Source organism: Phocoena sinus, chromosome 3 (genome assembly GCF_008692025.1).
Source record: "Phocoena sinus isolate mPhoSin1 chromosome 3, mPhoSin1.pri, whole genome shotgun sequence".
Lineage (NCBI taxonomy): Eukaryota > Metazoa > Chordata > Mammalia > Artiodactyla > Phocoenidae > Phocoena > Phocoena sinus.
In genome coordinates this window covers 26,594,860-26,622,682 of record NC_045765.1, presented here as the reverse complement: position 1 = coordinate 26,622,682, position 27,823 = coordinate 26,594,860, and the positions used below count along the sequence as shown (strand labels likewise).

The following is a 27,823-nucleotide window of genomic DNA, read 5'->3' as shown; positions in this document are numbered from 1 at the left end:
TGTGCATGTGTCTCTGTCTTTCTCCTCTCCTTGGAAGTTCTTTGCTTCTCCCTGTCCCCTCTCTGACTTTGGCCTGTCTCTGCTGCCCCCCTCACACCTCACTCCTGGCTCTGCTTCCCTTGCGCATCTCTCTCCACTGCCCTCCCTCCTTCTCTGCTTTCTCTCTGGCTCCCTCTCCCGTGTTTTGTCTCCCTCCTGCTCTCTCCTGCTCTCTGCCACTCCCTAGAGAAGAAACAATCCACAGACCCCTAGCCCAGAGGCATTCAGAGGACCAGGCTCCTGGTCTAGGCCTGCAGCAGCCCCTCCTCAAACATCTCCCTGCTCTCCACGGACCACCCAGCACCCAGGACGCAGGGTGGGCTCTGGAGGGTGCGCTGGGGGGAGGCTGGGGAGGCAAGCAGGGCAGCAGGGGGCAGCGTCTGCAGCTGCTGGCCCTCCCTCCTCCCTTCTTGCCAGTTACAGTGCAAAGAAAAGCGAGCTACTGTGGTAGGGAGTTTTTGTTACTCTAGGGGAATTAGGGAGTGAGAAGCATTGGGTGCAGCCTCTTTTCTTAAAATAAGGATTCCTAATTCAGGTCCTTCTCTGCCTCTGCCAAATTATGCAAAGTGAGGCCTTAAAAATAAAATGCCAGGCGCTGCACAGATACACTCTCCTGAATGCATTTTGTGAGTCTGGAATTTTCTCTCCCTTCCTACCTTGTGCCACCTGTGAAACCCAGACACCTCCAAGAGCGCCAGCCTTCCGAGGTCATCGTGTCCTTTAATACTCAAATAATGATACTCCCCCCTCCCCATCCCCAGCTCGAGAAGCAGGAAGACTCAGCTTTGGTTGGTTTCCTTCCTCAGCTCTTTCTGGGGTGCCCCAGGGAGGGCTAACATGTCACACAAATGTGTCTGGTTGCTGGGTGTCATTCTCAATCCATATCACTGTCCTGGGCCTCTCTGCTGCGCATGTCTTATCACCTGGTAGTGGACTCTCTGGGCTGTACTCGCCGCACCCAAAGCATAGACCAGACTGTGGCCTCAGAGCACAGCCGTTAGCAGGCCGTGCCTTCTAAGGAAATTCTTCCAAAGTCTTGCAGTTCATAGAGGGGCACCTCAAGCAAAGGAAGGAGACTTTGAAAGCATGTATTTGATGTTACAGCTTCTAAGAGCCTGCAAAGGGGATTGCCCTGGGCCGCATTCCTCCCACTCAGAGTCCAGCATCCTGAATACTCAAAAGACGCTGCCCTGCGCAGGGTGAAGGTGACCTTTTTTACGTTACACACAGCACATTAGCTCTTCCATTTTATTCCATTCATTCTTGCAACTTATATATATTTGAGTCCCAGCTGTGTGCCACGCAACAGAAATAAAGCGCTGGATAAAATTGTGGGCCTGCTCCCTCCCTCCCTTCTTGGAGCTTAATTATCGATTGGATCTTGGTTTGCCAAAGCCAGATTCACTTTGGATCTTCTCAGAACACGAGACCCTTAGATTTCAAAGGGAGATGTACTTGCACCGCTAGCAACCCAACAGAAGCTAGAAGTGCAAAGTACATTATGTGTTCAAGATTTCATGGTTTTCAAGAGTGATCGCTTCTTAATTCTTTTCTTCGTAAAGATTTTCTCTCTATTTGTTGGCATGGAAAGATGTCTACAGTACATTCTTCTTGTAAACATTTCACGAGATATTACATAGAGAAAACTACACATAACAAAAATACACAGCACACTGAGTTGTCACAGTGTACACTTAACGTGGCCACCACCAGATGAAGAAGCAGAATTCCTCTAGCACCCAGAAGCCTCTCTTGTGCCTTCTTTTTAGTCATTGCCAGCCCTCCCCAAGGTCGACCCCTCTCCTGCTTTTACAGTAACCATTTACTTGCTTTGTAAAACTACTTTTTAACCACCCAAGCACTCGTTGCTAAACACTATAGTTTACTTTTGCTTGTTTTTGACCTATATATAAATGGAATCACACAGTGTGCATTCTTTTGTGTCTAACTTATTTTGTTTACTGTTATGTTTTAAAATTGATTTATTTTGTTGTACATAGCAATCATTTATTCATTTTCATTGATGTATAATCGTCTATGCAGCTGGACTGTATAACTGTGCCAAAACATATTTATTTAGTTTTCAACTGATGGAGATTTGGGTTGATTTCAGTTTGAGGGTATTACAAGTCGTGCTGTTCTGAACATCTCTGTGTGTGTCTTTTTGGCACACACATGCACAATTTCTGTTGGATGTATACCTAGGTGTGGAATTGCTCGGTTATACTATGTTAGAATATCTGGCTTGAACAGATAACTGCCAAACTTCTATCACTATAGATTAGTTTTGTCAGTTCTTGAACGTCATAAAAGTGGTATTACACAGTATGTGTTACTGTGTGCCTGGCTTCTTCTTTTCACTGTAACGCCTTTGTGATTCATCCAGGCTGTTACATGCAAGAGAAGTTTTTCTTTTTTTGTTCTAAGTGGTATCCATTGTGCGACTATACAATATAGCAATAATATACCGATGTATTTATCCATTCTCCTGTTGATGGTGGGTTGTTTTCAGGTTTTGGATAGTGTGGAAAGAGTTGTAGGAACATTCTTGTTCGTGTTTTTTGATGGGCATAAACTCTCAGCGTCCTCACTATCTATCTAGTAGTGGGAGTGCTGGGTCATGCGTTTATCTTTAGCCTTACTGGATACCGAGAAGCAGTTTTCCAAAGTGGCTGAGCCAATTTACACTCCCACCAAGAACTTCTGTGAATCTGGGTTGCTCCACATTCTCGCTGACGCAGGCTGCTGTGAGTCTTTAATTTTAGTCTTTCTGGTGGTTGTGAGGTGGTATCTCAGTTTAATTTTAATTTGCATTTCCTTTGCGAGCAACGGTGTTCGTCGCCTTTTCATGTGTTTATTGGCTAATTGAATAACCTTTCTGTGAAACGTTTGTTCAGATCTTTTACTTATTAACTGAATTGTCTTTTTACTAATAATTCATAGGAGTTTATATCTATTCTAGATGTGAGTCCTTTGTCAAATCTGTGTATTGCAAATATCTTCATTCAGTTTGTGGCTTATCTGTTTACTTTCTAATGATATATTTTTGAAGAACAGAAGTTTGTAACTTTAATGAGGTCCAATTTATCAATTTTTTTTAATGATTATTACTTTTGTCTTCACTTTATGAAATCTCTGGCTGTCCCAAGATCATGACGATATTTCCTGTGTTTTATTGGGAAGTTTTCTTGTTTTGTCCTATACTCTTAAGTATATGATCCATTTTGACTGACACGAAGTAAGGGGTAAATTATTTTTCTATACAGATTTCTAATTATTCCAGCACCATTTGTTGAAAAGACTATTACTTCTCCCAACTTTGACATAAAATGATCATATAGATGTCAGTCTATTTCTGGACTTCCTACTCTATTCCATTGGTCTGTTTGTCCAATGCCATATACTGTTCCTAATTACTGTAGCTTTATAGTAACTCGAGATCTGATAGTGGCAGTACTGCAATTTTTTTTTCAAATTTGTCTTGGTCCTTCTAGTCCTTTGTATTTCCATATAAATTTTTAAATCAGCTTGCCAATTTTCACACACCCCCAAAACACATTGAGATTTTGAATAGGAATATATTAGGCACGTAGATTAATTTAGGAAGAAGTTCTGTTTTAATGATAATTGATTCTTCCAGTACATGAATATGGAATCTCTCTCCCTTTCTTTAGTTCTTTAATTTCACTCAGCAAAGTTTTGTAGTATTCACTGGAAAGGTCTTTCACAGATTTTATTAGATTTGTTTTAAGGTATTTGATATTTTTAACTATTATAAATGGTATTTTTTTAAATTTCTCAATATCATCACAATTTTTTTTTGGTATGTTTACCTTGTATCCAGCGACCTTACTAAATTCACTTAATAAGTCAAATTGTTTGTACATTCTTTTGGATGTTCTACAGACAAACATATCATCTGCTAATGTAAAAAGTTTTACTTCTTCTGTTCCAATGTCTCCCACATCAGGGCAAGAGTCAGTATTTCACAGAGTGGGATGTTTTAAAGATGATGTCCCATTCTATGCCTAGTTTGCTGGTTTATCATGAATGGATTTTTAATTTGTCAAATGCCTTTTATGCATCTATTGAGATACTCATATTGTTTTTCTTCGTTATTATGCTAATTCAGTGAATTATATTAGTTGATTTTGGACTATTAAACCAACCTTGCATGTATGACATAAATCCCACTTGGTCGTAATGTATTATCATTTTTATATGTTTCTGGATTCTATTAGAAAATATGCTCTTCAGGATTTTTGTGTCTATGCTCAAAAGAGATATTAACCTATAATTTTCCTTTTTTATAATATCCTTGTTCAATTCTTGTAACAAAGTTACCCTGGTCTCAAAAAGTGGGTTGAAAATTACTCCCTATTTTAAAAATTTTTAAGAGTTTGTATAAAGTTGGCATTTATTTATCCCTTAAATGTTTGCTAGAATTTGTCTGTGAAGCCATATGGGCCAGGAATGTTTTAAAGTATGTATTTAATTTAATAGTTTTCAGATTTCCTATTTCTTTCGTCCCCTTTTTGGTAAGTTGTATTTTTCTAGCAATTTGTCCATTTTATCTAAATATTAAATTTATTGACATAAACTTTTTTATAATATCCTCTTATGATCTTTTATAATGCTTGTACTTCCTATAGTGATACTCCTTTTTAAATTCTGATATTGGTTATTGGTACCTTCTATTTTTTTTTATTAGCCCTTTAAGGTGTTTATCAATGTTTTTGTCTTTTCAAAGAACCAACTTTTGGGTTTGTCAGTCCTCTGTGTTGTCAGTTTGTTTTCTTTTTCATTCATGTCCACTCTTACTTTTATTATTTCCTTCCTTTTACTCTCTTTGGGTTTAGTTTGCTGCTCTTCTACTAATATCTTGAGATGGATACTTAACTAATTGATTTTCTGTCTTTTCTAATATGTAAAACTAAAGCTATACGTTTATCTCCATTAGCAACTTTATATCTCACTAGTTTTTGTATGTAGTATTTCCATTATCATTCCCTTCTCTTTTTCTTTATAAATTTATTTGTTTATTTTTGGCTGTGCTGGGTCTTCATTTCTGCACATGAACTTTCTCTAGTTGTGGTGAGCGGGATCTACTCTCTCATTGCGGTGGCTTCTCTTGTTGCGGAACGCAGGCTCTGGGCACTCGAGCTTCAGTAGTTGTGGCTCACAGGCTCTAGAACGCAGGCTCAGTAGTTGTGGTGTGCTCCGTGGCATGTAGGATCTTCCTGGACCAGGGCTCAAACCCGTGTCCCCTGCATTGGCAGGTGATTTCTTAACCACTGTGCCACCAGGGAAGTCCCATTCCTTTCTTTTTTAAATAAAATCTTTGTCTTGTGTCATGGCTAGAAAATTTTTTCTTTTTCTATATTTCGCTTATTTAAAAAATATAAAGTTTTCTTAAGCTCTCTTCATTCTCTGTTTCTTCCACGTTAGTCCATTCGTTCTTTTCTTCCTCTCTCCCTTACTCCCTCCCTCCCTCCCTCCCTTTTTGCTTTTCTTCCTATCTGTTGGTTCTGATCTCTGTCTTTCACACTGGAGAATTTCCTTCAGTGCCTGGTGATCCTTGGCAGTCTGTTCATAGTAAAGAGTGGGGCACTAAAAAAGCTGAATGAATTTCCGTGCATATGAGAGAAGGTATTGTCGCCTGGATGGCATTACATATGGTAACTGAGTGATCCACAGACGTCTGTATAACATGCGCCATTCACTTTCTCCAGGACAGACCCTTCAAGCTATTGCATATGAAGGTCCCCCTGGCTCCTGCACTGCTGGCAATCTGGGGACTGGAAAGTGAAGGTCTCACTGTCTGTTAGTATGCAGACCAACTCCCTATTTTCCTGTTTGGTTCCTCATCCCTGCCCTCTGTTGATAATATAAGAGCTTAACTGTCTCACGTCAATTATCTCTTCCCCTCTCATCTTCCCAAGGCTTTTTACATCACTTTTTAAAAACTCCCTATTGGCTGGTTAACTCCACGTTGTTAACATTTGGGTATCTTTCTTCAGCAACCACATGAGGTAGTATCACTGGATCTCCTGTGTTGTGAGACCGGGCTGTGCCCACTCCTCCTTTTCTGTTCAACCCTTCCCTTCTCCTATCTCCCAGCCTCTGACAATCATACCTTCCCTTTTGCATTGCCAAGAACTTCTTGGGCAAGGCTTTAAGTTAAAGCAACAGAGAGTCCTCTCCTCTGGTCTCACACTCTGCCCCTCAGTAGATTCTATAAGGTGCAGACTTTCCCTAACACATGGCTTCTATTGGGGGTGGGGGGCGTCCAGCCCTCCTGTGGGGCAAGGGCAGCCGGAGGTCTTTCTCCCAGAGGTCTTGTTTTCAGAGGAAACCTCAAGGATTCAGCTTTCCCATTTCTCAGGGTTGGTGACCCCGCTTGAAGGTTTCCAAGACCCTAAAGCCCTCAACAAATTCTCAGCAGGCAGACTTGCTTCCACCACCTCCATGGGGCCAGGTGGCCAAACTTTGGCTCATCATTTACCACCTTTCTCTCCAGATCCCCTTCCTGGGAGCTGGGATTAAGATCCATGAGAGAAGGGTGTCAGAAAATCTGCGGCCCTTCCACGACCGGATGGAGGAATGTTTCAAGAACCTGAAAGTGAAGGTGGAGAAGGAGTACGGTGTCAGAGAGATGGTACTGGTGGTCCCTGTGGCCGGGAGGGGTGGGGCAGGGAGGAGGATGAGATTGGAGCCAAGGAACCTGCCCTTGAGGAGAAGGACCTGAGAGCCAGCAGTGCCAGGGCCAATCCAGGGAACCTTTCTGGAAACTTGGTCCCTCAAAAGTCACCCCAGATAAACGCCAGTTACGGATTGAGGCCTTAGCACTCAAGGGACCGTGCTAATAATAAAAGCAATGTTGATGAAGCACCTGTTATGTGCCAGTCTAATCTAAGCACGTAGGTCATTTCGTCTTCACAACAAGCCTGGGCGTGACTTTTAACCCCCTGTGTCTCTTCTGGAGATTCCTAGGTGTAAGTGACTTGCCAGAGGCTACATGACAAGTGAGTGCAGGTCACTGCCCCTGGCTCTGTTGGCCTGCAAAGCCAGCGCTTTGGGCCACTCACAAGCTCCCGAGTCCTCAAGAGGCCATCAGCCTGGTGCTCACGAAGACTTCTTCTTTATCCTCTTCCCCAGAAAGTAGCATCATAAAACGGCAAGGCTGTGTGGTCCTTCAGAGGCCATCTGGCCCAACCCTCTGATTTTACAGATGGGAAAACTGAGGCCCAGAGACGAGAAGTGAGTTACTGGAAAGCGTGGAGGTGAACTCAGGTCTCATCTTCTGGTACAACAGTTTTTCTGTGAGACAGGTCGCCTCTCCCAGCACTCCCTGTGTGACAGCCCAATGCAGTTCTGATGGCAACCACCCAGAGTTACGTGACGTTGCATAGGTTAAGAGCAAAGTCCTCCACAAGACTCCCCTCGTTTCAGACACCAGGGTTCCCAGGCCACCTGCACCTCTGACCAGCTGGTTACAAATCTGGAGCTTCCCACCACCCCTTCGGGTCTGATAATTTCACAAAAGTCAAGGAGTCGGCCCTCCCTCCAATATCCATGAGTTCCCTAGCCGCAGATTCAACCAACGGAGAATCAGAAATACTTGGGGGGAAAAAATCGAGAAAGTTCCAAAAAGCAAAACTTGAATTTGCTGTGCTGGCAACTGCTTACCTCACATTTACATTATAGTTACAACTATTTCTGTAGCATTTACGTTGTATTAGGTATTACAAGTAATCTAGAGAGGATTTAAATTCTGCTGGAGGATATGTATAGGCTACATGCAAATACTATGCCATTTTATGTCAGGGACTTGAGCATCGCTGGATTTTGGTATCCTCGGAGGTCGGAGGTCGTAGGTCGTAGATACTGAAGGATGACTGTACTTAGGATTACAGTTTTATTAGCAAGGAAACAAATCAGTACCAGCCAAATGAAGAGAAGCATAGGGTGAGGTCTGGGAGGGTCCCAAACACACAGCTTCTGTGTCCTCAGGACATGTCACCGTATCTCTCCTACTGGCACATCCGTGTGTGATTACCAGCCGGGAAAGCTCACCTTAGCCTAAGTGTCTGGAGTTTTAATTGGGGTTCATAGGCATGATCGAATGAATCGTTGGCCACGTGGTTGACATCAATCTCCAGTCCCCCTTCCTCCCCAGAGGCTGAGCTGATATTATCTGGCCCAGAGTCCCAGCCCTGTAATCACAAGGTTGCTCCTTCTGGCCAGCCCCCATCCTGAGCCTTCCCATCAGTGTAAAGGGGCCACCATGAAAAACAAAAGACACTCCTACCAGTGGGGAAATTGCAAGGATTTAGACATCACCTCCCAGGAACCAGGAATAAAGGCCTGACAAATTCTTTATTAAACAGCTGTGCGTAGCCTCAGCCAGCCAGGAAGTTTTTGCTCTGCCCCACGCAGACCTGGCTGCTAACCACACCCTCCTCCCCGCCCCGCAGCCCGACTTCGAGGACAGGCGAGTGGGCCGGCCCCGGTCCATGCTGCGCTCCTACAGGCAGATGTCCATCATCTCCATGGCTTCCACGAACTCTGACTGCAGCACGCCCAGCAAACTCACCTCTGAGAGGTCAGTCCCCACCCCAGGCAGCCCCCCATACCCCTGCACCAGCCTAGCCCTCAGCAAAGCCTCACTTCTTGCCCTTCTGCCCTTGGCCGTCCTTCTGCATCTCCGTGCCCTTCTGTTTGAAAGCCCTTCCCCACCTGGCACCTCATTAAAACCCTCACAACTACCCTGTGCGGCTTAATGCCGTTGTCAGGGGGTCAGTCGAGGCCCAGAGAGGTGTGGTGGCTCTTCCTGAGGACCCAGCAGGATACCGCACGGCCCACAGGCTCCCCGTCCAGCCACCTCCATCAGCCAGCCTGAGCTCCTCATCTACTTGCCTCTGCCGGGGCTCCCGTCCCCACCAACTCCCCATCCCAGAGCTCCTCCTCCTGTACCTGCCTATACCTCTGTCGGGGTTCCCCTCCTCGGCCAAGAAGAGCCTCTCCCCTTCCACTTTCTTGGAGTCATCTGCGCGACCCGGCCCGACTCAACTAACGTAATAGCAGATCCTGTGATGGAGAACTCTCTCTGGGAGAATGTGCTAAGGGGTTCTTGACCTCATCTCTTGTCCACTCTGCAAGGTTGCTGCAAACACCCCCGTTTACTGAAAAGGAAATCGTGCCTCAGAGAGGTTGAGTGATTTGCCCAAAGTCATTCGGCTAAAAAGTGGCATAGATTTGAATCCAGATCCATATTTTTAACCAGTTTTCTCTTCCTATCACCAGTCTTATGGCCCACCGCCTTCAATTTATCTTACCCTGTAGTTTGAGTGTTTGCAAATTAAGCAAGTGGCTCCCCAAACTCTGCCAGGTGAGCTGATCTACCCGCCGACCCCATGGTGGCAGCTCAGTCAGCCTGGGTCCCTGCAAGACAGTTCCACTGAAGCTCTTAACTGCAGTTTTTGCTGCTGTCCCTCTTGCCATTCAGCTTTGACCAGGAATTAGCATCTCCCAAGGCTCCGAGAGTGGAGCAAGAGGAGCCGATCTTCCCAGGGAGCACTCTGCCAGAGGTCAAGCTGCGGCGGTCCAAGAAGAGGAGCAAGAGAAGCAGTGTGGTGTTTGCGGACGAGAAGGCCACGGCAGACCTGAAGCGGGTGAGTGGCCAAGGCTGGATCTTCTCTGACACCCTCGGCAGATCACTGCACGCCCGGCACACTGCCTGGGGCTCCGAGACGTGCGCCGCTCAAGCCTCATCCTCACGGTGAAGTGGAGCTACCGAGGTGGCATCTCAGGGGCAGGGAGGTGAAGTGCTTGCTGGCGCCCCTGCAGCGTGGATGTGACAGAGTGGGATATGACCCAGCCTGTCACTCTGTCCTTTCTGCCATCGCAGGGGACTCTGAGGCTGGGAGAGGCTGCCCGGTCCACCACTGAGCAGGAGAGCCGCCCTCCCAGGGCTGGGCCAGGTGTTTCCACCTCGGACCTCTATCCCCACCCCAGGGCCATTCTAACCACTGACGTCTCAGACTCTGCTAAGCTCTTCCAGTGGACCGGGAGCCCAGCTGGGGATGCAGAGATGAAATTCTCACTGCCCTGACTTTAAGAGTTACTGTCTTATAAACTAATAAGTATTTAATATGAGACTTGGTACCAGACAGCCCTGGGTTCAACCCCAGCTTCTCCCTGAAAGAGAGGTTTGTTGAAAGCATTCTGGGAGCCTGGAAGGGGGAGAGGGATTTACTCTCCTGGGAAGGGAGGGCTGCCGGATGAAAGGGCAAGGGCCCAGCTGAGATGCCTTCCAGTGACGAAAGAATCCCCCACAAACTTCCCAGTAGGCCTCAGAGGCTATTCTTGCCAGGGGGAGAAGCCTGGAAACAAGACTGTGTTTCACAATTCTAGGGGACGTCATTCACACAATAGTCTAAATGTATGCTCCCCCCCCGCCCCGCCCCCCCCCACAGCAGAGTTGTATAGTATACAACCTATGCAACCATGCATGGCATGCTGACATAGAGTGACACAAAACAGAATAAATGAACTTAGAAGCCACGGCAAACCTTTATCGCTGACTTTTCAGGGCCTAGAACTGCCTCATGCTAAGCCTCTGTGGTGTGTGTGTGAGTGTATCTGTGTGTCTCTGTATGCACATGTGGGCATGATCTGTTCATCCAGCTTTCCAGGAAGCACGAGTTCATGAGTGATACCAACCTTTCGGAGCATGTAGCCGTCGCCCCCAGGGCATCCGTCCTCTCTCAGATGAGTTTCGCCAGCCAGTCCATGCCCACCATCCCAGGTATGCACCCTGCCACCACCAGCACGGGGGGTATAGAGGTGTCTGGGGGTGGAGGAGGGTGGGAACCATATCTACATAGCAAAGTGAGCTAAGCACCATGGGGGTAAGAGGCTCTGCTCACAGCGCCCCTGTCCTCTGAGCTCTCCCCACACCCACCCACTTCTGTGGCCCTGCCAGGGCTGGAGTGGAGGCCTGCTGTCACTCTGGAGCTCAGGATCCACTGGGAATGCGGTATGTCCCACCAGGTGGTCCTGGGTTCTCAGTTAGCCAGGCCTTCCCAGGGATCGGGAGTCGGCCTCTGGTAAATCTCTCAGCCTGTGTCTCCCTCTGGGGCCTGGAAGGCTGTTTCCGGAACTTACAGAAATTGCTACCACATCTCACAGTTGCGGAGTGTTTGATGCACAGACACTTCCATTTCCCCCCGTCACTCATTCATTGTCGTGAGGAGGTCTGCAGCTTACAGATGACCTTTGCTAATTCACAGAGGGGGACCTGGGGCTCTAACTGGGGATGTAGCCTGCCCAAGTGCGCTCCAGCTGGCACGTGGCAAGTCTCTAGTGTCCGCCACTCTGTGCTTGGTGACAAATGTTCCTCCTTCGTTGTTTCATTTAAGCCTCAGCACAAACCTATGAAGTAGATCATGTGACCAGCCCCATTGTATGGATGAGGAAACTGAGGCACTGAGAATGTCAATCTCCTGACTGTCCCAGCCACTAAGTAGTGGAGGCCCCTGGAACTGTACCCCTAACGACTGCCCAGCCTCCCCAGGCAAGACACCCCCGTGTGGCCATTTCACTCTTGTCCTCGCAGCAGGCCTCACAACGCCCTTGAGGTCTGTGCTCTTACCCCCAGGTACCCAAAGTCAAAACTGAGGGTCAGAGTCATCTGTGTGACTCTGAGCTGGGGGCCATAATCACCAGATGACACCTTGGTTGGAGATGCTCTCCTTCCGGGACCTCTGGGTTCTCCGTGTTGGAAGACAAGAGTGAGCCCACACTATCTCCCCGACCTGGGCAAAAGGCCCTGTTCCCTGAGGAAGTCAGGGCCCCAGTGGCCAGGGCCTTCCCCCACCATGGACCCGTGTTCCCAGCCCAGAAGCCCTTGGACGAGGCCTCGATCGGGTCACGTTGCAGGCTGCTGTGTGCGGCGCTGGGCAGGCCTCAGTGCAGTGGACGGACAGGCTTGACAGTCCCGGCACGGCAGTACTCGGGCCTCCTGCCTTCTGCCTGGCCCCCTGCCTGTTCTCCCTGGATGCTATCTCTGTCCCCCGCGCACATTTCCCATCTGCCCCCTGAAGTCACCCTCTCTCCGCCCACCGCTCACGGCGGCTCTCGGTTCTCCTGCAGCCCTCACGCTCTCGGTGGCCGGCATGCCCGGGACGGAAGAGGCCAACTCATCCCCCCGCCTCAGCCAGACCTTCCTCCCTCTGTCAGAAGGCGACAAGAAGACGCTCAAGCGGAAGAAAGTAAATCAGTTCTTCAAGACGATGGTGAGCTCCCAGATAAGTGCAAGGAAGGGGGGTGGGTGTGGGGAGGAGGAAGGGAAGAGGGGGAGGCGGAGAGAGGAGAGAATGGGGGCGTGTGTGTATATGCACGTGTGCACGGTGTGGTCACCCTCAGGGAGGTGTGGACAGGGCCCCCTAGGGTGGGGACGGTGGCCAGAAATGCCCAGAGTGCAGTTCTCCTCTTGGTCCCCAGGTGGCTGCCCTGAGCAGGATGGACCCCAGCTGGGCTGCAGGAATGTGCCAGATGGGTGTGCAGGGCCCCTGGGGCCTGAGAAACCATAGCTGTCTTTGCTGTACCTGGGCAGCTAAAAGTGCTTTTTAATTCTTTTGGAAGAACTTTCCTATTCAACTTATATTACAGAATCCTACTATTTAAAAGTTTTGTTTCCAAGCCCTGACTTCTCAAGTCCCGTCTCCTATTGTTACTTGTCAGTCTTTGCTCAAGATGAAGGTACCACTGACCTTCACCACCTTGATCCTCAGGGTGCAATTAAAGCAGGAGTCCGCTGCCATAATAACTGCAAGTTCACCGTGAGCGTGCAGTGAGTCAGGCTCCATGCTAAGCCCTTTCCAAACATGATCCCATTTGACCTTCCACTGTGAGGATTTTATCAGGCTCACAGAGTTAGGTAAGCGACTTGCCCAAGTTCACACGGTCCACGAAACAGCAAAGCCTGTGTTCTAACCATTGCGTGGCACAGCCTTTCTGGTCACATCAGTCAAAGTCACGGCAGCTCAGGCTCACTGGGTTAAGGGAGGGGTCAGCTCAGCAGCCCTTGTGAGTGGGACAGGAAGCCCTGCTTTGGTGCTCATGAGAACCCCATTTTGGGTTGTGTCTCTTTATCCTCTTCTCCCGCGCAGCTGGCTGTCAAACCTGCCGAAGAAGGCAAGCAGACCTCCAGCTTAATGTCCACCGACCTGTGAGATGCTGCTGACCAGGGCTGCACCTGGGGAGACAAGGATGGGAGTTTCCAGAAGAGGAGACACACAGTGGGACATTGATGCCTCTAAGAGTGGGGAGACCATCCATCGGTTACCTGCACTCAGACAGAGGGAGTGGGCTGATCTAGGCCCCAGAACTGTCAGTGGTGACAGACCCAGTGTCACCAGGGCCAGTGACCCAGGTGCTGGGTGACGATGCCCCATCTGGATTCTTAGCCAACGAGGATCCACTTGCCAATGCCTTCTCCCAGTATGCTCTCCCCAGCATCCTGGGCACACCTTTTTATAGCCCAGTTTCTTAGGTATAAGGAGATATATTTTTGTATCATTTTCTAAGCTTAACAGAAAAGCTTTTTTTTTTCGGTACGCGGGTCTCTCACTGTTGTGGACTCTCCCGTTGTGGAGCACAGCCTCCGGACGCGCAGGCTCAGCGGCCATGGCTTACGGGCCCAGCTGCTCCGCGGCATGTGGGATCTTCCCGGACCGGGGCACGAACCCGTGTCCCCTGCATCGGCAGGCGGACTCTCAACCATTGCGCCACCAGGGAAGCCCCCAGAAACGCTTTTAAATATTCTTTTATTTTATTTTTGGTTAACAGTTTTGTACTTTACATTTTTTAATACAACCCACCCATCTTTTTTCTAGCTGATCATCTCCAAAGTGTTGCTATTTCTTACTGACAATAAAAACGATTCCGTGACTCAAGCAAGCCTCATTGTATAATTCCATCAGCTGAATCCCTAAGGCCCAGGACTGGACAGGTTGCTCCTGGGGCTGGCCGGGAGGGCAGGCAGGCCCAGGGCCTCCAGTGATGTTAAGAAACCTGGCTGCAGCCCATCCCAGTGCAAAATCCGTCCACCTTGTTTGTGCCACCCCCAAGAATCTTCTCTGCGACTTCAGTTCGTTTAAATATTCGTTTATTTCATTTTGGGTTAACAGTTTCGTACTTTACATTATTTCCCAGATGAAGACACCGAGGCACAGAGGCACTATGTGAGCTAAGATCATACACGTGATACATGGAAAGGCTGGGATCAAACTGGCAGGAGCTGGACAGGAAACTTGGCTTTAGCTCTGTGCTGCCTCTTGCACGCCTTCACGCACGGGCCGTCTGTCGCCTGTGTCCACCCCAGTCTCTTCCCGTAGCCACCACGGCCCCTCACCAAGCCCCAGCCCTGTTGCCTGGTCCAGCTTCCACTCTCTCCTCAACAGTCCAGTGAGTTCTGTTTCGGTGGCAGTTGGGGCTTTGGCTGCATCATGGATGCTCTAAGGTGAGGTGACAGCGCCCAGAGGCTCGGAATCTGGCTGAGTTCACTTTCCAAAGGGGCAAGGAAGTGCACGTGTGCAAAGGAGTGTCCCCAGGGACCTGAAGAGCTGGACCCACCAGGGCATCTTCATGGCTTCACGGCTGGCGCTGTGAGCGGTGGGTGACATTTATTTATTTATTTAAAACCTTTTTTTTTTCATGGGGATCATTTTTTTTTTTTTTTTTTTTTTTTTTTTTTTTTTTTATGCGTTACGCGGGCCTCTCACTGTTGTGGCCTCTCCCGTTGCGGAGGACAGGCTCCGGACGCGCAGGCTCAGCGGCCATGGCTCACGGGCCCAGCCGCTCCGCGGCATGTGGGATCCTCCCAGACCGGGGCACGAACCCGTGTCCCCTGCATCGGCAGGCGGACTCTCAACCACTGCGCCACCAGGGAAGCCCATGTGGATCATTTTTAAAGTCTTTTCATTGAATTTGTTACAATATTGCTTCTGTTTTATGTTTCGGGTTTTTTTTTTCTTTTGGCCGCAAAGCATGTGGGATCTTAGCTCCCCTACCAGGGATCGAACCCACACCCCCTGCATTGGAAGGCAAAGTCTTAACCTCTGGACTGCCAGGGAAGTCCCGTGGGTGAAGTTTAAATACTGCTTAGAGGAAGATCTTTGGAGCGGTGAGGCCCAGAATGAGAGACGTTTCAGGGTGTGATAACGAGGGTATCAGGAGAGGCAAGGACCAGCCCCAAAGCTAACTTTTCTCTTCATAGGATTTTGCGAGAGGTGGACTCTAGAAGAAAGAGTGGGTCAGGTGAGGAACAGAGGCGTTGGGGGTAAAGGAATCGTCCCCTGTGAAGGAGGTAGGGCAGCGAGGTTAGGGTGGGTTTCTCCTGCCCAGAAGGAGTCAGGACAGAGCACAGATAAGGCAAGAGTTGATGTTCACCAAACCCGCAGTGCAAGTACCATGCAAAAGACTTCCATAGCTATTTATAAAATATTAATGTCTTCTATTTACTGAGAGGTTTATAATAAATAACCCTTATAATAATCAGGGCTACTAACCCAAACTCTTATAATAATAAGCACAATTAACCATATTGTTTTTCTTAGATTTAACTCTTAATGACTCCAATGAGAAGATTCTTAAGAGAGTTAGAGGCAGTTATTTTTGACTATTTATAAAACTGGGGGGAAAGGAAGTCGATTTTATGAAAAATATGTCCCAATGGCAGACTCCCAAAATTCACACAGATCTTAAATGGAGTTTAAAACTAAACACAAATAACATATTTTGTGTTAAATGTTTAAATCAGTGAACACTTGGGAAAATATTAGGTTCTCATAAACAGTGGCTGCCTGAATTTTAGTGTTAAATGACCACATTTACAAATGAGTAGGTGTGGCTTCCAGGGATCTTAGGATTTGCCGTTAGGGCAGGTCACATGAAGATCCACCCAGCTGGACCCTGGGTAATCATAGCGACCCTGACCGTGAGACACAGAGGTAAGAGCAGGTGATCCCTGGGCCAGGTGTAGAAGCATCAACTCTTCTGATTTACAGGGACACATGGGGTAGTCACCACTGTGGCCCCAATTTCTACAGTGCAAACCACGGTAAAGAGGAGAGCTCACAGCCCATTCTCCTCCCTCACGAACGTGATGAGGACTGTCCAAAGCCCTGGAGAAAGCACCATCCCTGCCCTCAAGGTGCTGCGGGTCCCACAGTGAAGCAAAGTGTGCCAGGTACGGAGGGACCCAGCAGGGTGGGCAGGATGGGAAGGTGAGTCAGAGTCGTCCAGGTGGAGAGGAGGAAAGGCAGGCACGTGCTGAGCGATTGTGAGAAGCTCACATGGCCACAACTGGAGGCGGGGCCTCAGAGAGGGGGTGGGGTGCGTGGGGTGGGAGAGGTCAGACAGGTGTGTGCAGGGTCTTGAATGCCGTGGTGGGCAACACACATGAGTATCTACTGTGTGCCAGCCACTGCTCTTGGCAATTTGCACTTTAGTAACTGTTGAATCCTCACAACCACCTCTGAAGCATAGACTATTATTTGTTCCAATTTACAGTGAGGAAACAGGTCCAGAGAGGCACAGGCACTTGTCCTGGGTCACACAGCTTGGAAATGGCAGAACAGGGACTTTATGCTTTGGGGTCCGAGGAGGAGGCTGTTGAGCAGCATGTTTCCAAGGGATAACATGGGGGACACAGCCTGGATCCCCAGATCACTTGCTCTCTAAGCTGGGTGTGCACTGGGGCTCCCTAAAAGCACTATGCCCAGCCCCACCTGGGCCTCACAGGTCAGAATCTCTGGGGCACAGGCCCGGGAGAGTGGTTTTGATCAGTTCTATAGGTGGGTCCTATATATGAGACCTGCTGGGCAGGACCTTGAAATCCACACAGCTTTGCTTCCCATTTGCTAGATGAGGAAACTGAGGCCCAGAGGGGCCAACACAGCCCACCAAGTCCCAGAGTGAAAAAAGGAATGTGACCAAGCCCAGCTAGAGCGACTGCCTCTAACCAGTGTTCTTTACCCAGAGATGGGGGAAGAGGAGGGAGGGGGGAGAGACAGAGAGGGAGGGGAACTCCTTGTGGAGCAGACTGTTTCTCTAGGTGCAGCACAAAGGCCACTGGTGGTATAGGAGGGATCTTCAGTGCACGTGGTCACAGCTTCACATAACATGGAATCCAATTACATTAGCTTCCTATTGCTAGTGTCACAAATTATCACAAGCTTAGTGGCTTAAAACAACACAAACTTATCTACTACTGTTCTTGAGGTCAGAAGTCCTAAATTAGTCTTAGGGGTGAAAATCAAGATGACAGCATGGCTGGTTCCTTCTGGAGATTCCACTAGACCGTTTCCTTGCCTCTTCCAACTTCTAAAGGTGGCAAGGCATTCAGCATTCCCTGGCTTGTGGCTACATCGCTCCAATCTCTGCTTCCATTTTTACGTCTCCCCCTCTGTTATTAAATCTCCCCTGTCTCCCTCTTAGAAGGACAATTCTGATTACACTGGGCCCACCTGGATTATGCAGGATAATCACCCTATCTGGTCTTTACTTAATCACTTCTGCAAAGTCCCTTTTACCTTGGAAGATGACAAATTCACAGATTCTGGGGATTTGGAAGTGGACTTCTTGGGGAGGGGTCATTATTCTGTCTGTCACACACATGATGAGAAAAATCGCTCCCTTTTCAATTCTCTTCAGTGCTTTTGCCTTCTCCAAGGAGAAAGTCCTTGGCTGGTGTGTTTCATCACCTCTCTAACACTTGGCCGATCGCACATCCTAGCACACAGTGAGCAAGCTCAGGCCGGTGCTGCCTCAGTTTCCTCATCTGTAAAATGGTGATAATTATAGTACCTCCTATAATTGCTGTGAGGACTGGATGAGATGACAAGACAAGGATTCAGGCTGTGCCCAGCATGGTGTAAGCTCTAAATAAACGCTCATTCTCCCTATTTTATGTATGGAAAATGATACTGGTACTGATGATCCATTCCCAGAAATCGTATGGAATTTATCTTTAAAATAAATTCATTAAGTAAAAAAAAAAAAAAAAACAACAACAAAGGAAAAGAAATGTGAGAACCGATTAAAAAATTGTAAGTAAATCAAAACTACAGGCACTGCACAAAGATGGCAAAATGAGAAGGGGTGTGAGCCTCAGCGCTGTGTGACTCTGACAGTGTCCTGCACACACACGCCCAGAACTACTGCCGTGGAGAGACCCGATTAGCATTTTCTGAATAAGTGAAGGAATGAGCTATTGCCAAGCGTCACTTCAGAGGCATTTCCTGCATTGTCTCATTCAGTTCTTGCAACAGTCCTTTGAGGGAGGTGACCCTGGTTAACCTCATTTTCCATACGAGCAAACAGAGGTTCAGAGATTAAACAACAGCAAGGCACTCAGAAAATATAACTGGAGGAGCCCAATTTGAATCCAGACCAGTCCAACTGTCCCCCTTGGCTGCCTTCTAAGGCATTTTGCCCCATTGCCAACCCAGTTCCCACTATTTCCATCACAGTGGCGTTAAGGTGTTTTTCTCCAGGGGGCATGTTTCCTCCTTGAAGCTGCTGCTGGTCCTGGGAACCTTTCTCTTTATTAAAGGGGCTCAGAAACCCTGGGCCACTGACCAGAGAGATGTCACCCAGTCTCTGCACTCTGCTCCCTGCCTTTAAAGAGTTGGCCACCAGAGAGCAGTGTTGGCCTATGTTTCTCCAGCCTCAAAATCACCCAGAAACTGGAGCAGCAGAGAGGGGAGACCCAGGATCAGCTCCAGCCTGGTTAAAGCCTGGGCCAGACTCCTAGAAGCCCGCACTTGGGGACAGAGAAGCCAGCCCCATGGCAAGCCCCCAGAGTACACTGAAACAGCGCTGGTGAACACTGCTACCCTGGCAGGACAGGAGGCCCAGATAACAGCTCATTGCCATTCGCAGAGAACCGATCTCTTTTGTCACCATTTTACAGATAAGGAAACCGTGGCACAGATAGTTTAGGCTAGAAGCCAACTAGTCCCAGATCCCCCCATTCCCCATCCCAACCAATCCTCACCCTGTCAGGCTTCCAGAAACCTTGAAACTCAGGAGCTATTGTGTTTCATGTGTACTAAGGAACAGAGCCAGAGCAGCCAAGCCTGCAAAAGGGGAATCCAGGGAAGGCAAGTAAGTGCACAAGCTCCAGGACGTGTAGCCCCCGCTGGTGGCCCTCTCCCCAGAGGCCTCTCCCCTTGCCCTCAGGCTCCCAGCCCCTGACAAGCGCCCACATTCACGGAGCACGTGCTACGTACGTGCCTGGCACTTAGTCCTCAGAGCAGCACTGGGAGGGAGTTGCCTTTCCCCATTTTACAGATGAGGAAACTGAGGCCCAGGACAGTTGATTGCTGTCTGAGGTGTTACCTTACCAAGGAGTAGAGTCAGGACTGAGACCCGGAAGTTTGGCTCCAGAGCTCGAGCTTCCTGCTCCCTGCCCTGCCCTGTGATACTGCAGCAGCCAGTTCAGACCCCATCTGCCTCCTTGGCCTCTGGTTATTCATCCTCCTTGGCCTGTTTCTTCACACAGTCCTCCAACCCACGAAAGTCAAGATCAGAGGTGATGGCCCGGGGGTGGGGGTGGGGCCTGTGCACATTCACCCTTTCTGCAGGCCTTGAGCCCGTGTGGGCTCCTAGAGCCATATGGGCTCCAGTGCCTATGGCCGACTGCTGGGCACCTGCTCCAGAAGATCGGCAAAGCCTTCCCTCCTCCCCCGGCATTGCCCCCAGCTGGCGAGATTGTCCCAAGGTGATAGCAAAAACACTGTGTGGAGGAGGATAGATGCTGGGCCTCCTGCCCAAGCCTCCCTGTCAATATCCGTCCTCTGGTACCCAGGCACTCAACAATCACCCTCTTCCTCGTCAGCAGTGTCTGCCACATCCTGGGCTCTACACCTGATATATAGCACATCGTTTTTCATGCAAGATGCACACGAGACAGGTTCTATGTGCAGCTCCATTTAAGAGATAAGCAAACTGAGGCTTTGTGAGGCCAAGAAACAGAGCCAAGGTCATACAGCTACCGAACAGCAAAGGAAGGGTTTGAACCCAGCTCCACCCAGCCCCAGAGTGCATGTTTTTCATGTTCTATTGCCTTGTCCCAAACATCTTAATCTGGGGCTCCGAATATATGGTCTTTTCTCATTCAAGAAGTGCTCCCTCTGGACTGCAACATGCAAACTGCTGCTCCGCATCTCTGGCTGGCTCAGGCCCCACCTGTCCAACCTTTTACTGCCTCCCCTGAAGCCGGGCGGACCATCCCTTCTCAGGCTTGGATTTCCACCTCTGGGAAATCTCAAAAAAGGCTAAAATAATTTCATCTCTAAAAGGACCCTATTTTATAGAGACACTTGACTCTTTTCCCAGAGGCCCTGGGACGGATCAGGGGGGCTTCCGGGATATAGCGCCCAAACCTCCCCTGGGGGTAGGACAGGCAGCTCCTGTTACACACCCCAAGGGCTGCAGCAGTGCTTCTGAAATCAGGAATGAATGAGGACTCTGGGGGTGAGTTGGGTGCCCCTGGCCTGAAGGCCTGGCCCAGTTGCGAGGTGTGGGGAGGGCATGAGAGGCTGGGATCCCCGGCCACTGGACTCCTGGGCCAGAGCCTCTGTGTGGGCAAGGCCTCCTGACAGGCTGGACTCTCTGATCTGCAGGGGAAGGAACCGGGGCCCAGGTGCGATGGGAGGGTTAGGTGAGTATTCCTCAAAAACACCTCTAAGGAAGGAGACCCCGGCAATAGGCAAAGGGCGGAACAAGGGGTCGGGAGACGGGGTCCAAACCCAGCCCAGCCGTGAACTTGTCATGTAACTCGGGGCCCCTCTGACCCTCACCTGCAGATGGCAGAGTCCAGCTGTATAGTTGGTGTCTGCACTAAGTATTCCTCCCTTTGTTCCTTCATTGTAAATCCCCACCTGCCATACCATCCCCCTGCCCACATGCTGCTGCAAAAAACAGTTAACTGGAAAGGTAGCAAACTCAGTGATGAGCTGTACATATTAAATGTATCCTGACTCTTCTATATAGTAAGTAAGATTTGAGGGCGTCTCTAACCACCATGTTAAATGACTGACATCGATTATATCATTGAACGCTCACAGCATCCACAGAATTCATAGCATTATTTCCATTCTCACCTGAAAAAACTGAGTCCAAGAAAAGTTAAATCACTTGTCAAGCTTGCACAGTTGTTCAGCGGCAAAGCTGGGATTTGAACCCAGGTCCTCCCGATCTCAGGGCCTGTGTCTGCTGTATCTCTTCTACAGTGCCTCTTGCTGGCCTTTTATATTTAACCCCCAAAGAAAATCACATGTGTGCTTGCCTTTCTCTAATCATTTAAATCGGAAACTGTAGAAAGCAACAACAAAATAACATCTAATTCTCTATCTTGAAGTAATAATGGACAGTTTTATATTTATATTTACATAGTTCACATACATGTGTAAATATGTATTTTTACCAAAAAAACATGCTATTTTGCAGCCTGTTTCTTCATATATTTTTAGAACATAATATTTTTTCATATCACGAAATATTCTACGATCTATTTTTCATAGCTGCATAATATTTCATCGTTTGAATGATACTAATTTTTTTTTTTAAAACCAGTCCCCTATGGTTGGACATTGGGGTGAGTTACAGTTTGTTACAGCTATACATAATGCTATGGTGGATACCCCTGTAGCTAATTCTTGCTCTGTTTAATACTGCAGGATAAATGATCAGAACTGACATTGGCAGGTTCACTGTCAGGCTTTGGATCTGTACTGGTGAGCTCCAGTGTGACTGTCCTTTGAAAAGTCAGGGCCCTGCCCTCAGCAAGTCGGGCCTGGTAGAAAAACTCTAAACGAAAATGCAGCCTCTTTCACTTTGCTCTTCGGAAAGAAAGTGCAAAGGGTGCTGACCCCAAGCCTCACCTGGGCAATCATGCCCTTTCTGAGCCACCTTTCATTCGCTGGTTCTATGGCGAGGACAGGGGGTTCCTCAGGGCCTGGGAGGACACCTCCCACCGAGGTGCCCGAACCCATCCTCTGGGCACCCAGATGCTGTTAATGAGATCCATTTGATGGCATTTAGGTTTTCCACGTGTACCTGATGTGGAGGAGAACAGAGACACAAGCAGGGAAGGATTCCTGGGAAGCACCTCCTCCAGCTGGGACAGGAAGCAGCCTCCTTCTTCGGCCTTGAAGACACATGAGGTCCAGAGGAGGTGAGAGGAAGTTGAATGGGGAGAAAGAAGGAAGTAGAGGCAGGAGGGCCAGAGGGAGGTGGTGACCAGAGAGGCTGGCTCAAACTTTTCTCCAATCTGCTGATCCCAAAGAGAAGTCTCCAGCTGCTGCTAAAACCTGCTCAGGGGCAGCTGCCTGCCCTCTGAGAAAGGGGACCCACCCGCTCCGCAAGCTGAGGGCCTGCCCTGGGATGGAGGGGCAGCTGGGATAAGTCATCTCCAAGCCCACAGATGGAGAACGGAGCCCAGGGAGGGGACGGACTGGCCACAGGCAGAGAGAAGCCGAACTGGGCTGGGGCACCTGCTTCTGGAGCCTGGGGCAGAGATGGGGTGAGGGGAATGGGCTTTGGTGGGCTCTGCTCCTGGCCTCAGCTCCTGGGTCCCTGGGGGACTCTGCAGGCTGAAACATGAAGGGACTGTGATCAGATAAGGAACCAGAGCCTGCTTTGTCTCTACAGCCAGAAAGAAACCTGGAGAGTACAAGTTCTCTCTCATTTTCCCCTGGAGTCCCATTCACATCCTCTTCTTTTTGCTGTTATTTTTAGGAGCTCCACTGCCCCTTTGGGAGAATCTGCAGGCCTTTCTCTGCCTGCCTGCAGTGTGTGTGTGTGTGTGTGTGTGTGTGTGTGTGTAGGGAGATTGCCTATAACTGCCTGTCCTTTTGAAACTGACCAGAGGTGCTTCTGATTCTCCAGGACCAGCTTCTCTCCTGCAGACTCCAGAAGATGTGTCTTCACTTCAAAAGACCCCAAAATGTGGCTTCTTATAAAGTGTCCCCTCCAATCTGGGTGAGGTGTCAGGGTGAGAAGGAAGAGGGAGACAGAGGGGCTGGGGAAGAGACACAGAGATGACGTGAGACAGAGAGAGAGAGACCAATAGTGAAAGGAAGAGGGAGAGAAGCAGAGGTAGTGAGGACGTGAGTGAGAGGAGACAGAGGTAGAAAGATCTGGAAACAAGCTCAGGGAGAGACAGAGAGACTGTAAGAAGGGAGACGCAAACAGCTCAGTGCATAGAGAGAAGGGAGGAGACCAAGAGTGAGATGCAGAGAGGATGGGAGGAGAGAGAAGGAGAGTGAGAGGGTAGAAAACTCAGAAGGAGAGAAAGGGGAAAGGCAAGCTGAGACAGAATGAAGGAGGAACCGGGGAACGTGCTGAGGAGAAAGAGGGGAGACAGTGAGGAGGGAGGAAAGGCAAAGCAGAGGAGGAGAAGACAGGCGCCCTTGTCCTTGTTAATATCCGCGAGGAAGCTGGCCGAGCGTGTCCTTATGGGCCCTGCCGTGGCCATGGCCAGCAGGGAAGTGCCCCTCTGGTGACATGGGTGGCAGTCGAAGGTGGGAGGGGCAGGTCTGCAGCAGGTGGCCGCCCCTGGGTGGGGCCGCCAGCGGAGCCCTGGGGTATAAGTGGGAGGCCCAGCCGGCTGAGCACCTGTCAGGGCCAGCTCCCCTGCGCAGGTGCCAGGCAGGTGGCTCCGGCCGAGCCCAGCCCCAGCATGAGCTCCTTCGACCTCCCAGCGCCCTCCCCGCCCCGCTGCAGCCCCCAGTTCCCCAGCATCGGCCAGGAGCCCCCCGAGATGAACCTCTACTACGAGAACTTCTTCCACCCCCAGGGCGTGCCCAGCCCTCAGCGGCCCCCCTCCTTCGAGGGCGGCGGCGAGTACGGGGCCACCCCCAACCCCTACCTCTGGCTCAACGGGCCGGCCATGACCCCGCCGCCTTACCTGCCGGGCGCCAGCGCCAGCCCCTTCCTGCCCCAGACCTACGGGGTGCAGAGGCAGCTGCTGCCTGGCGTGTCCGGGCTGGGGGGCGGCGACCTGGGCTGGCTGCCTATCCCCTCGCAGGAGGAGCTGATGAAGCTGGTGCGGCCCCCCTACTCCTACTCGGCGCTCATCGCCATGGCCATCCACGGGGCACCCGACAGGCGCCTCACCCTCAGCCAGATCTACCAGTATGTGGCCGACAACTTCCCCTTCTACAACAAGAGCAAGGCCGGCTGGCAGAACTCCATCCGCCACAACCTGTCTCTCAACGACTGCTTCAAGAAGGTGCCCCGTGACGAGGACGACCCAGGTAAGGGGTCTGCGGGCTCGTGCCCCCAAGGAAGGCTCAGTCCTCCCGACACCCCGTTCTAGAAAGTCCTGAATATGGCCGTGCCCCCCGAGACTGGGGGCCAAAGGGAGTCATCTGTAAACATGGACCCTGGAGGCAGATTTGGGTTTGGATCCTGGCCGTGCCGCAGACCAGTCAGTGACCTGTGAGCCTCAGTTTCCCCATCTGAAAAATAGGAATGTAAGAGTGGATCCTTTACAGGCTTGTGGGTGGCGGGGTCATGAGATGATGTATGTGAGGTGTTTGGTGCTAACGAGTGCTCGATGGACTGCAGTGATTGTGACAATTAACCTGAATCCCCAGAATCTAGCATGTAGGAAGTCCTTTGCCGGCAGGGGATGGGAGATGAGTGCTTGGACTAGATAAAGGCAAGTGTATCCTAGGCCTGATGGGAAGGGACCGGTGTTTGTGAAACACCCAGTAAGGGCCACATCATGCTATCTGCCCTAGGTACATGGTCTCTTTTAATCCAGCCCTGTGGGGTGGCTCTTATGAAACCCATTTTACAGATGAGGAAAATAACACCTAGAGGTGAAGCAGCCTGCCTCGGGTGACACAGAATGATGTGACAGTGACGGAGAATGAATCTGAATGGAGGTGACTAACACCACAGTGTGAATTTTTTAATGAGCGATTTCTAAAATACAGAGATGTACACAGAGTAATATATTAAATACTCATGTGTCCATTTCCCAGAATCAAAGTCCACTCTTGTCCCAACATAGGAACCCAGGCTACCTCTCAGAGGAACCCCACCTCCACCCTCTTTGAGGCTTGTGAGGGCAGGGCTGTTTGTCCCCCAGAAGAGGGTGAGCATCCCATCCAAAGACTGGCCTCACCCTCAGGCCGAGAGACGCAGGCAGGCAGGGTTCAGATTGTCCTTCCTGGCTACAAAGCCCCTTTTATAACATCTAGCATTAGCCCTCTCTCACAGCCAGCCCGAGGAAGAAGGGGACAGGTCCAATGGGCCCACTTCTCATGCTAGGAAACTGAGGCTCACCCAAAGTCCCTAAGTCCGAAGCAGGGACTCAAGTCCATCCTTGGAGTTCACCCCCGAGACTTTCAGGGAGCCCTGAATTTCTCCCTGAGTTTTCTTTCACATCAGCAATGGAAGAAGCCCCACCCTCACCTTTCCCCAGTACTTGAACTTCTTAAAGAGACCACACTGTCAACTCCTTCATGGCTTAGGCCTCTCTTGCTTGTGCTCCCAGGGTGCCTTGGTGTGAGGTGGGTGCTTAAATAAAGGTCCGTGTGCTGTGGCCTTGGAGGGGGTTTGTGGAATTCCTGTTTTGTTCTCTGCCTTTCTGCATTTGTTACCTTCGATTTTAGTTTACGACAGTAAGAAGGAGCAGAAGCAAAGCACTGGATCCGTCTCTCTACTTACCTTCTCCTGCTTTTGTGCCAGGCAAAGGGAATTACTGGACCCTGGACCCCAACTGTGAGAAGATGTTCGACAATGGAAATTTCCGCAGGAAGAGGAAGAGAAAATCGGATGTTTCCTCCAGCACGGGCTCCTTGGCCTCGGAGAAAACGGAGCCCAGTCTCCTGGCAGGCAGCCCCAAGACCACGGAGGCCCAGGACATCTTGGATGGTGCTTTGCCGGGTACCACCAGCTCCCCAGAGAAGCAGCCCTCGCCGCCCCCGCCGGGAACCCCGTGCCTCAACAGCTTCCTCTCCACCATGTCAGCCTATGTGAGTGGGTCAAGCCCCATGGGCCGCCCTGTGGCCACGCCGGGACTGAGCCCGGAGCCCGCTGACAAGGTGGGGCAGAACTTGCTGAACTTCAACTCCTACACCCCACTCACCAACTTCAGTGGCCACGCGGGCGGGGGTGAGTGGGCCAGCCCCACACCCAGCAATGCTCTGGGCTACGGAGGCTCCGTCCTCAACCAGTTCAGCCCTCACTTCTACAACAGCGTCAACACAAACAGCATCCTCTACCCCAGGGAGGGCACCGAGGTCTAGAAACACAACAGCTCCCGAGCCAGATGGACACACTCGGGGTCCTCCATTTCAGCATCCAAGTGGTCCAAGACCTCCAAACTGCCCAGACATACACAGGAGGCTCAGAGGAATTCATCGTTTTTCTAGAACATTGTGTAAACCTTGTGTTTATCACATATCCATCCACAGACCCACAACCAGCTTTGCAGTAGAAATACTGGTGCCTGCATGACAGTAATCAACTTGGCCATTTATTGAGCACTTACTATGTGCTGGGTGCTGTACTAAGCTCTTCGAAGGAGTGATCGTACTTTCTATTTACAGCCACCTTGTGAGGGCCATAAAAACCTCCCCATTTTACAGATGAGAAAACTGAGGCTTGAGGAAGTTAAGTAACTTTCCCAGGGTCATACAAACTAGGAAGCGGCAGAGCCAGGAGTCAAGTCCAGGTCTCTATGACTCCCAAAGTTTGGGCCAATGAAGGCTGGGATGGAGGAATTGGTTGAGCAGCCAGGGAAGGTCAGTGTGGAGAGCTGATGAGGGCATGCATATGCAAATCTCCCCACTGCCTTCTGGCCATCCATCAGATTTAGCACCAGCCCTAGGCACATCTCATCTTGGTCCGAGTCCTCATTCTATGGCCCCCAACTTACCTGCCGACACTCCTTTTGCTACTACTCAAGGGAGAAGCCCAGATCTGTGCCCCTGCAGGACGATGCGTCCCGCCTCTCCCCACAGAGGGATGTTGCTTCCCCAGTCCCGCAGACCATGAGCAGAGCAGAGAGAGAAGCAGTGTGCACCCCAACCCCCCCCCCCACCCCCTCACTGCCCACTGACAAAATCTTGTAAAGCCCAGCTTCCTGTGTGCACGTCATGGACCAGTGAGCTGGAGGTGGCTGAGTCTGCCAAGAGAAACAAGGCTGAATAAGTGCTTCCTTTTTTACAGCCCGGGAGGGGCTGCAGACCGCCACAGAGGGGTCCCTGCGTGCTGCTCCTGGAATCTTTTTCTTGTTTTGTGTGTACTTTACATGCCTGTGATGTTGCATCACAGCACACCCTGGGAAGTATTTTTTGTTTTCTTATGTTCTTTTTAATTAAAAAAAAAAAAAATCTACGCGTGTCCCTTCCTTGTGAGTTTTCCTGTCACTTGGCTGCTGGTTGACTCAATATGGGGCCAAGTGCAGCCTGGAGCTGAAGGCTCTTGGGACAAGAGGCAGAGAAAGAATGGGTGTCAGGCTCTTTCCCTCTGCCACATTGGCCTGCCGACAGAACAAAGGTCCCCCCAAAAAGAGGAGAGCTTGTGGGACACAAAATATGGCCCGGATTACGGCTCCTGCGATTGTCATTCCTGTGTTATGATCACGTGATCCCCTAACAACCCTGTGCAGGGAGTGGTACTAATCCCATCATTATACAGATGAGAAAAACGAGGCTCAGAGTGCTTGAGCAAATTTCCTCAAGTCCCCAGG

General features: G+C 49.9%; 2 protein-coding genes across 2 annotated transcripts in view; both read left to right on the top strand.

Annotated features, from left to right (window-relative positions):
• Nucleotides 1-13,731, top strand: part of DOCK2 (dedicator of cytokinesis 2) — a 408,621-nt gene extending 394,890 nt beyond the window's left edge. The window contains exons 47-52 of the mRNA XM_032626471.1: nt 6,560-6,697; nt 8,517-8,644; nt 9,548-9,713; nt 10,729-10,849; nt 12,196-12,338; nt 13,215-13,731. Of these exons, the coding sequence (XP_032482362.1) occupies nt 6,560-6,697; nt 8,517-8,644; nt 9,548-9,713; nt 10,729-10,849; nt 12,196-12,338; nt 13,215-13,277 (759 nt within the window). The 3' untranslated portion in view covers nt 13,278-13,731. The remainder of the gene's footprint in view (nt 1-6,559; nt 6,698-8,516; nt 8,645-9,547; nt 9,714-10,728; nt 10,850-12,195; nt 12,339-13,214) is intronic.
• Nucleotides 13,732-23,260: 9,529 nt separating this feature from the next.
• Nucleotides 23,261-27,466, top strand: FOXI1 (forkhead box I1). The gene is made up of 2 exons (XM_032625046.1): nt 23,261-24,371; nt 25,816-27,466. Exons 1-2 carry the CDS (start codon nt 23,795-23,797, stop codon nt 26,373-26,375), a joined length of 1,137 nt encoding a protein of 378 aa, XP_032480937.1. The 5' UTR covers nt 23,261-23,794; the 3' UTR covers nt 26,376-27,466.
• Nucleotides 27,467-27,823: the final 357 nt, after the last annotated feature.

What these genes read in the sequence shown, in the direction of transcription:
- FOXI1 (XM_032625046.1), top strand. Translation starts at nt 23,795, where the DNA reads ATGAGCTCCTTCGACCTCCCAGCGCCCTCCCCGCCCCGCTGCAGCCCC. An exon ending in CCGTGACGAGGACGACCCAG is followed by an intron (nt 24,372 to 25,815) that starts GTAAGGGGTCTG and finishes CTTTTGTGCCAG; the next exon opens with GCAAAGGGAATTACTGGACC.